A 9,531-nucleotide genomic window follows, 5' to 3' on the forward strand; every position below is an offset into this window, starting at 1 on the left:
CCTTGGACTCCAATCAGACAGTCAACGCGAACCGATTCCGATCGCAGAAACCCCCACTTCTGCCGACTCCGGCGGCTTCTCCGTCGTGGGATCGGCCATCTAGGTTGGCTCTCTCGTACTTTAGGTGGCGAGGATTTCCGATTTCGAGAAAGCAATGGCAACTGATTCTCCGAGTTCAGCTCGAAAAGGTTAGTCACCGAGCGCCGATTTTATCGGAACCGATCGAGACTTCCGATTGATTCATCTTGCTGACATTTATTAGCAAATTGTTGAATAATTGTTGGTAATTATGCTTCAGTTGTTGTTCACTTGAGAGCCACAGGCGATGCTCCGATTCTGAAGCAAGCCAAGTTCAAGGTAATGCCTTTCGTCGTCCGGAGATTTCGATTCGGAATGGACAATCTTACGGTTGAACGTTAGCCCTTACTGAGAACATTACATTGAATTCTAATAAGAAAAAAGGAAAAAATGATTAAAAAACAAAAAAAAGATTCTTTGCTTGCCATGCCCTCTGTCCTAGTGGCAAAGAAAGGCTACAATTACGCAAATGCGTGATGGTCTTTGATTCAAGACAGGTTTTTGAGCTTCGGTACTGACAAAATGTCTATCCATGTGATACTCCCTTGTTCGACATGATTTATGTTCCTTAATGGCTGGAGTTCTGAATTTCCACGACAGAAAAATGCACTTCAGTTTTTGTAAAGGTCCTAGTTGCCATAGTTCATCCATGTTAGCAACTTGCGAGGAATTGATTTTGGAGAATATAGTGGGGCACATGAGTTTATCATGGTTTAATTGCTTTTTTATTTATTTTACGTGGAAAGTCCCAGTCTTCTGTCTGAAATTGTGGGATGTTCAATTAGATCTTGGCTTGTTAGCACTTATGGGTTAATGACAATGTCAGATACTTGGAACGGACAAGTTCGCTAAAGTAATTGACTTCCTGCGTCGCCAGCTTCACCGTGAGACATTGGTAGATAGCTAATAATGGTTCTTATAGCAGCACATTTTTATTTATGATACTCGGGAACACTGATATATCATCTTTTTTCCTCCTTCAGTTTGTTTATGTCAACAGTGCATTTTCACCCAACCCGGATGAATTGGTGATTGATTTGTATAATGTAAGTCTTCATTGTGCAGATGATATCTACCCCCCTTCTTATACCCTTTATATATGTGTTTTAAGGTAAATATGAAATTGCAGTTGTGAAGTGCTTTTAGTTTACCCACAGCAATGTTTGCAAAATTGGTAATCTTAACTATTATTGAAGAACTAAAGAGTTGAGTGACAAAGAAAATTGTCGTTCTTAGGATAATTGATTCCTCGGAGGATGTTTATTTTCTTTGGCATTTTCCCTTTTTACGGGAAAGATGAGGTAAATGCAAGTCATCGTTGCTCTTTTGATTTTCATTTTCCTTGCATATGTTGTGCCTACACATGGCATATATGTGCCAATACAGTTGTTTCATATATTTGTTGCGAATTTTACTGTAGATGCTCATTTGGTTTTAACCTCTTTGTTTCTTTCTGCTCTGCATGGAAGTTCTTGGAAGTTTTATCCTCTGTTTGGCACAGAAGGAATTTTGTTTCTTACACTACTGAGTTATTCTCTGCCTCTTTGCAATCAATCGAAGTAGTACAAGATGTTTCAGACTGTAGGCTTTGAGAGGCTTAATGAAATAAAGACATACCTGATTTATCCATGGTTTTGACCTATTCTCTTTCTCTGGCTCTTCAAACAAGATCAAAATTTAAAAATATGTCAGCCTTTTAACTGCCGGTCACTTGTATTTCTCTTTCTCCAGCTGTTAACAATGTTAACCTGCTTCTTTCAGAATTTCGGTTTTGATGGTAAGCTCATTGTCAATTATGCATGTTCGATGGCATGGGGTTGATTATCAGCAACATATTCGCAAACTGCCTGTGAATATGATGATGCGTCATACAGGTAATAACCAGTGATGGGTTACATCACTTACCTATCATTGCATCATATTTCTTAGATTCACATGCTGATTCGACCTCGACCGTCTATGATCTTGACTGATAAGACCCATGTGCAAAATCTTAGGTATGAATGTTATTTCACATCATCAATGTTTTATCACAATCTGGAAATTTAAGGCTACATTTGTTGCTCTTGCTATGTTGTGAGAAAACTTTGTTTTGATATTTTCATTGTATATGCTCGAGCAATTGGAAGGCGATATCATCCATATGATCACTCTCTCATTATTTTGATGTAATAGGATTAAAGAAACTACGTTTACAATTTACATTGCATGTGAAAACTCCTTATTTGTCCAAAAACAACCCCTCCCCTTTAAGAAATTTTACGTACAAGCATCACAATTATCCGGTAGTTGGAGATCAACTGTGATCTGGCGCCTGAAAGACCTCTCTCCCTCAATCCGCCTTTCTCTCTCTCTTATGTCTTCCCCTGATCTCTGGGCATTCATGTACGTTAGTTGGATGACATTTAAAGCCCAAATTAAAGAACCATTATCATGAATGTACCATTGTGTCCTTGCAGCCAAGCAGATGAGAAGTTTGGGACTCCAGAAGTGGATAGAGGAAATCATGTCCCGTCCATTTCTGGCAAGAATGTCCTTTTAGGTAGATCGATGAATTCAATTCTCCCACTCAGGTCAGAGAAACGAAGAATTTTATATGTGCATATTGTTGTTTGGGCAATTGAATGAAATTGACTGAAGTAGGTTGGGGTTGGTGATGGTAAGACAACTGTTTTACTCTAAACTTTGGCCAGCAATTGTTAAGTGGAAAAGGGTGTTATTTGATAGGAATCATATAGCGATGGGAGCTGTGGTGTGGTGTGGCGGGCTTCCCCATAGTTATTGCCATTTATTGATTACCTGACATGGGAGAGAGGCTGTATGAGGTTATTGCTCAATCGTATTCATGGCATCTTCTCTAAGTAGCTGAAAGCCATGAGGATTAGCTTGCTTTGCCATTCTTGGTGGGATTGGTGAAAAACGAATACGAAAAATGGAGGGGGAAAAAGGAAGTCGACTCACTACCTGCCGGGTGTTTGGATTATTCGGAAACGCGTTTTGGAAAATGGCACCTCGTTCATTCTCTGCTTATGTGGAGGAGATCAACAACACGGTGTATGAGCTCCAAGGAAAAAGATGGGGCCTCAACAAAAATGACCCCGAGGATTAATCTCTTGAATCCTAACTGGTTTTCGATGGATGACGTTGTGGTGTTGTCAACAACTGTTCATTTTAAGACGACAAGATGCTGGAAACCGATCGATTCCTTTGGACATCTGAGGAGCGTACACCGATGTCCAAAGGAATCTTCTTGTCTTAAAATGATGATCCTCGAGAAGGTAATATGAACTTCGAGTAGCATTGTACGCATCAGCATTATGAGCTGCAGGCTATGAAATCAGCAAGTCAAAACATAGAGCCTTTAAAATCGAAATCAACCGCTCCCGATAATAATTGTATTAACTAAAGCTGGTGGTCCATTGTCATATTTTTGCTTTAAAACAAATGGAAACGGCAAAAATCCTCAAGTAAGGTTTCGAGTTCAAGTCTTGTAGATGGAAAAAAAAAATTATTACAAGAGTTTTACTCTTCAATGGAACAACTTTATTCAAACAAAATTACTTGGGATTCGTTATACTTCCGGATGTCAATATACGCACCGAAAAGATGGCAAGAATGTAGAATTTGTATATGAGGACCTCTCATTGGGGCAACTGAAAATTTTGCCCCTACACTTTGTGCCAAATTGCAACTTTTTTTACTTGACGATTAGCCCCTAAAGTCATCATCCTGTTTATAAGGGCATAAGTGCAATTAGCTCTTCCAAATATTTATTACCGCCATTATTTCCGATAGGACTGGTTTCACAAAGTGGCAAAAGTAGCGGCGGCAATGGAAAAAAGAAGTGGATGTCGTATTATTGCACTTTAGGAAAATTGGCAGGGACTTCAGTTATCACGTGTGGGTTTACAAGTCTACTTGACGAATTGATTACGAGGACCAGAACCAAGGGCGAAATCAAACTTGCCCTCTTTTTGGCAAAACGTTAATATCCATTATAGTAATGATAAAAACAAGGGAAAGTGCAAAAACCCCCTCTTTTTGTTTGAGTTTGAGTTAAATTGGAACCTGTAATTTTTCTAACGACAAATAACATCTTGTGATTCATTTCGTAAGACACATCACCGTTAATTTTTTTCGTCACTTTTGGTCTTAAAAATTTTTCTTTTATCATTATTACTCTCAAACTTTCACGCTCAGTTTGATTTTGCAATCATATTTTTAAAATTTTAACTCTACTCACTATACAATAAAAATTAACAGTACAATTATTACTTTTTTCTTCAATTTTTTAACAATTCAATTCAATTTTTAATATTAAATTATCTTAACTATCAATTACTTTTTCACAATTTAAAAAGATAATCATTACTTTTTTTAATTATTAATTACTTTTTTATATTTTTTTTCATAATTCAACAACACAATTATTACTACCCAATCAAAATCAAAATTCAACTCCACTTAACTTTAAAACTAAACACACCATCAATTTTTTTGCGATTTGGTCCTAAAATTCGAAAAAAAAATGGGGAAGGGGATTGGGCTGCTAGTCGGTGATCCCGACCCACCAGCGAAGTTGCCGACACTCACAGAGGATGTCGAAAACCTCGAGCTCATATATCACAATTGGAATTTTTATACTTTTTCCTATAAACAATTTAAAGTCATTTCAGGTAATTACTTGACGAGTTGTTTCCCACTGACAAATTGTTTGATCGTACTGTTGATTCATATGCTGCAAAAAGAGAATCGAGTTAGAAATGAAAAACAGTGCCTGTATATAATGGGTACGGGTCTCTTCTTTACTTTTACCATTCCCTTCTTTTCAATTGCCTTTTGCGTTGCAATAAGTTCATCCCAATGTTACTACAAATAAGTTACTAAATGCCAAATATCTGAAGTATTGACAAGAACATGACACTCTTCGTCCTTACCCTTTTCCTTTCACTGTTAAATTGCATTTTATGGAGTGTTTGCTTTCCATTAATCCTTCATCATTAGCCAACTCCTATTCGCAGTTATTAAACTTAAACTCGACCGTCGCACGTAGGACATTTACGTACTCCAATTGCACAAGTGCGGGTCCGATTCCGGTATTTTCTATATTCAATATTAATGGGCAATTGGCAGTAGCTTAGAATTAATTGTGTTTGGATTTTCTTCCTCCATTGAAGCAGCACACGCACTACCCAAATGGGTCAAACATGTTCCTATCATAGGTTCCGAGTTTACTTTAGGTGTTGACATGCCCACTGCGTATGTACATGAAGATAAACAAAGTCGACTACGATTGATATCGAAGAGGTTAATATCTCAACTCTCACGCAGAGCGCACACATATTATTCGACAATGTTTCGAGCCATACAAGTAATTACATATTAGTTCGATTTTTCTTTTAACTATTGACACACTACTCCTTCCCAACAAGAGCCCTCCGCACCGCATCATTTATAGTTCACTCTATGGGGGGCACAGCACAAATGCTGAAGCTTTTCTCACGATTGATGATGGCGTGAATCAAATTCAAGGAACCTGCTGACCCACTCCAAATTCAGTGGACTCTCATTGGAGAAGTCGAAGAAATCGTCATCCGCGCCGTTGATATCGAACGATGGGGTGGACTGTTTCGATGAGGAGTGTTCTCCCTCGGAGGTCGTAGTGCCATCAGTAGCCGTGCTCCGGTCTTTTATCGCTTGTATATGGTACATGTTCGCTTTATTACTGTCTGCTAACTGCGGTGCTTTTTCGACTATAGAGGTCCCCTTCCTAGGGGCTGGACCTGGTTTCTGCTTCGGGTTTATTTTCTTGCTCAAATGAGAATTCCAATAGTTCTTTATCTCATTATCTGTTCGACCAGGTAGCCTTCCTGCAATCAGCGACCACCTAAACAGAACCAAGGCATTCACAGTCAGATATATGTGCGAATCTACACATTTACTCCATTAAGTAGGCAAAATAACCGAGGTGTGTCCGATTTCGGCATATCTTTTTTTAATCTGTTTTCTGCCTTCGCTTAGTCGGTTTTTCGGGTGTGGTAGACCGGTAATTAACCTGTTTCCGAGTAGTTTATGAAGCCTTAGGATCAAGTCTTCTTCTTGGTCCGTTATGTTGCCTCTCTTGATATTGGGTCTCAGATAATTCAGCCACCTCAATCGGCAGCTCTTCCCGCAACGATTGAACCCTGCAAGAAAGCAGACATCTCAGCTCACTATGTTTGAGCTCTCTCTCTCGGTTTTAAATACCGATTTAGATCATCATAGAGTAAGCATGCTCATGATGCTAGCTAGTCTACACGGAAGGATGCCATCGACGTGATTAATGCAAGGAGAACCAATTAAGAAGATCGAGGATTAATATATATAGTTACCTGCTTTTGCGGCAACAGTCTTCCACCTCTTTGGGCCATGAACTGCGATAACCTCAGCGAGTTTCCGGTCTTCTTCGGCTGTCCAAGCTCCTTTGCTGAACTCCTTGGAAACCCTAGGATTGGTTTCCTTGTTGTTTATAGTCTCCATTGACCTGACCACTTTACTCTTGATGCTTGATTACTATATTAGATGTACGTGTGTATATATATATATATATATATATATATATATAGCTCGATATTCTCTTCAAGAGTACCCGGAGAAGAGAGAGAAAGAGAGAGAGAGACTAGAGAGTTGTCTTAAACTATTCTATGGCATGAGATGAAGGGAAGTATATGAATGCGTGATAATGAGTCCACTGTGTCATCTACCCTTCTTGGTGGAATAAGAAAGAGAGAGAACCTCAACTAACACAATTATCTATTTCCCTTTATATATTGGAAAAAGAAAATACGCACATATATATATTTGAACATTCCTTCCCCTTAGATTCAAGTTTTTTTTTTTCTTGGATGAAAGTACGGGTTGCCTCGACTATAAACTAAACTTATTCTTGGTCAAGCGTTAGCTTGGCCTGGCCATGAGGGTGATTGTATTGAGCTCCGAACTCCTACACAATAAATAAAGTCCGCAAATATAAAATATTGTCCGCAGATTGCAGCACATTTCGTGTTTATTCAAGAAATGTTGTAAGATTTAATGCACGTGCTCTTTGAGCTTATTGATCCAGAGTCTTATATAAAGGGTAACCTCACACCAGCCAATTAATAAAAATTCCATGGGAATCACGGGCACTTCCCCCGGCTCCCCTCAGGTAGCGTCACTGGTCAAATCTATCAAGGAACTCCTAGGGAGGAAATGGGCAGTCTATGTCAAGCACACCTATCGTGAAGGCAACTCGTGCATGGATTGGCTTGCGAACCAATCCCTCTTCTTCCCACTTGGCTGCTATTCTTGGAGATCTTTTTTTTTTTTTTTCCTGCTGAATTCTTGGAGATGTTGAGGCTTCCTTTCCCTGCTTATGCTCATCATAGATTTCTTTAATGTTGTACTCTGGGCTTTATGCCTCCTTTCTTAAAAAAAAAATCCAAAGGGTATATATATGGAGTTTGGATTCCATCACCTAATAGTTAACTTGATCTTTTTGTTTTTTTTGAGTGAATGTTAACTCGACCTTTTAAATTGGATATGAGAACAACTAGTTCTATTCTTAAAGGTGCTTCCAAGAGTTGTAAGTAAGATCAAGGACGTGAAGATTCAAACAAGATAAACAGTGTGATCAGCGACATCCCTATTTCATCGATCTGCCAGATAGATTTCACCCACCTCCCGATCTAGATTTGGGGCTTCATCTTTGATTCTTGTGTGCATAGTGGATGTGTCATACACATGACACTGCATATGGAAGTGTGTATATATGTGGGATGTACATATGAGAGGGTACTTTGGCAGTGAGCTCAGATAAAAAAGGGATTTCCCCCACGGCCTATACATGATTGAGCAATGAGAGGCTCTATAAAAGCCTGAATCCTCCTAAATACATGCAAATATTCTATCGTAGCTAAAAAGGCTGCTAAAAGGGCTAAAATTAAGATAAAACTATCAATATGGTCCTTCAAAAATCATATTGTCATCAATTTGGTCCTTCAAAAATTTTTGCCATCAATATGATCCTTCAAAGATTTTATTGCCATCAATTTGGTCATTCAAAGATTTTTCCCATCAATATGGTATTTCAAATATCATTTTGTCCATCAAATTAATCATCTGTTAAAAACACTGTTAGTATTTGAGGCGACAGAAAACGAGTAATTTTATGTTATTTGGGCGTTTTTGTAATTTTTAGAGAATAGTTTATTTTACAGAATAGTTTATTTCCTTCGTTGTAATTTCGTTGAAGTCAATTTAAGCGTTGTAAGTCCTAGGGCTAAAAACAATAGTTTTTTGTTGAATAAAATTTCAAGCGAATATTTTCTTTATTTTCTCAAATATCAATGAATTGGTCATATTGATGATAATATGATCTTTGAAGGACCATATTGATGGTAAAAATCTTTGAATGATTAAGTTGATGGCAATACGATTATTAAAGGACCATATTAAGGGTAAAAAATCTTTGAAAAATCAAATTGATGGTAATATGATCTTTTGATGACCAAATTGATTATTTTTTCTAAAATTAAAGGAGGAATTTGGGTCCCATTGGTGAATTATTCATTTTTATTTATTACTTTATTTGTTTTCAAATTTTTGGTTCATGGATGCGCATGAGCCCCTATTACTTTTAGTTGGAAAGGATAAAGCGCAAGATGACAAATGGGAAAAGGGTCGTCACATCATATGGCTGTAAAGGAATTGATCGGATCAATGTTTGATAAATCATTAGGCCTATTGCCTTCAAAAGCACTATATATAGGGGCACATATTTTCTATTCTCGGTGTATTTATTGAGAATAATTCCTAGGCAGCCATTAGCCTAAATTTAATTACTATATGCTTATGATGAATGAGGATTGAGCAAGATTTGGCTAAAATGTGATACCCTGCAATTAGTGAATGCCAATTTGCACCCTTGTAGCTCCCTTTGGGAGATTAAAAACATAATATCGAATATTATTTTGGTTCTTAATTTTTTTTCTAACTGGCTATGTTCTTGAATACTAAAATGGGATAATACTCTTACTCACGACTTTGGCCAATATGACTTATCGTCAAATTTTTATTCGCTTTGCATTTTTCAAGGGTATCCTATCCTTAGGCCCTCGACCTCTATACTCGACTCTTTTCATTAATGAAACATTTTATTCATCAAAAAAAAAAATATGCTTCTCATGAATTTCAAGTCACTACATGATAGATATGACCACTCATATAAAAATTTGATTTGCCAATTTGCAATACATCTCATGATTGAGATAAATAAATCAGGTTACTTCTCCACTCTCTCTATTTTTTCTTTTTTTTACTAATTTTTCATGTAAATTGTCATAGGTGGAAATCCCCAAGCTAAACCGAATTATTTTTATAAACTCTCAAGGACATACGATCAGCTTTAATTACGGCAAGATACAGAAACAAATA

At 37.5% G+C, this 9,531-nt stretch overlaps 2 protein-coding genes across 3 annotated transcripts; one reads left to right on the plus strand and one right to left on the minus strand.

Annotated features, from left to right (window-relative positions):
• On the plus strand, positions 1-2,808 carry LOC116210250 (ubiquitin-like protein ATG12). 2 transcript variants are annotated; one of them, XR_004157435.1, is made up of 6 exons: positions 1-188; positions 299-357; positions 905-973; positions 1,062-1,124; positions 1,840-1,952; positions 2,538-2,808. XR_004157435.1 is itself a non-coding variant. In XM_031544103.1 (5 exons), the coding sequence occupies exons 1-5, from the start codon at positions 155-157 to the stop codon at positions 1,897-1,899; spliced, it is 285 nt and encodes a 94-aa protein (XP_031399963.1). In that variant the 5' UTR covers positions 1-154; the 3' UTR covers positions 1,900-2,282. The 2 variants fall into 2 exon arrangements, 1 of the variants encoding a protein (XP_031399963.1); XM_031544103.1 differs by lacking the exon at positions 2,538-2,808 and having other exon boundaries at positions 1,840-2,282.
• A 2,534-nt stretch (positions 2,809-5,342) lies between these two features.
• LOC116210238 (transcription factor WER-like) lies at positions 5,343-6,751 on the minus strand. Its single transcript, XM_031544090.1, has 3 exons — positions 6,450-6,751; positions 6,134-6,263; positions 5,343-5,965 (listed from the first exon to the last, which is right to left on the minus strand). The coding sequence occupies exons 1-3, from the start codon at positions 6,595-6,597 to the stop codon at positions 5,578-5,580; spliced, it is 666 nt and encodes a 221-aa protein (XP_031399950.1). The 5' UTR covers positions 6,598-6,751; the 3' UTR covers positions 5,343-5,577.
• Positions 6,752-9,531: the final 2,780 nt, after the last annotated feature.

The sequence above is a fragment of the Punica granatum genome, chromosome 6, assembly GCF_007655135.1.
Source record: "Punica granatum isolate Tunisia-2019 chromosome 6, ASM765513v2, whole genome shotgun sequence".
Classification (NCBI taxonomy): Eukaryota; Viridiplantae; Streptophyta; class Magnoliopsida; order Myrtales; family Lythraceae; genus Punica; species Punica granatum.

Excerpts from the sequence above, each read along its gene's own strand:
- LOC116210238 (XM_031544090.1), bottom strand. The coding sequence starts at position 6,597 with ATGGAGACTATAAACAACAAGGAAACCAATCCTAGGGTTTCCAAGGAG. Across the intron at positions 6,264-6,449 it reads GACTGTTGCCGCAAAAGCAG|GGTTCAATCGTTGCGGGAAG; the intron begins GTAACTATATAT and ends GCTTTCTTGCAG. Across the intron at positions 5,966-6,133 it reads CATAAACTACTCGGAAACAG|GTGGTCGCTGATTGCAGGAA; the intron begins GTTAATTACCGG and ends GGTTCTGTTTAG.
- LOC116210250 (XM_031544103.1), top strand. The coding sequence starts at position 155 with ATGGCAACTGATTCTCCGAGTTCAGCTCGAAAAG. Across the intron at positions 358-904 it reads TGAAGCAAGCCAAGTTCAAG|ATACTTGGAACGGACAAGTT; the intron begins GTAATGCCTTTC and ends TGACAATGTCAG. Across the intron at positions 974-1,061 it reads AGCTTCACCGTGAGACATTG|TTTGTTTATGTCAACAGTGC; the intron begins GTAGATAGCTAA and ends TTCCTCCTTCAG.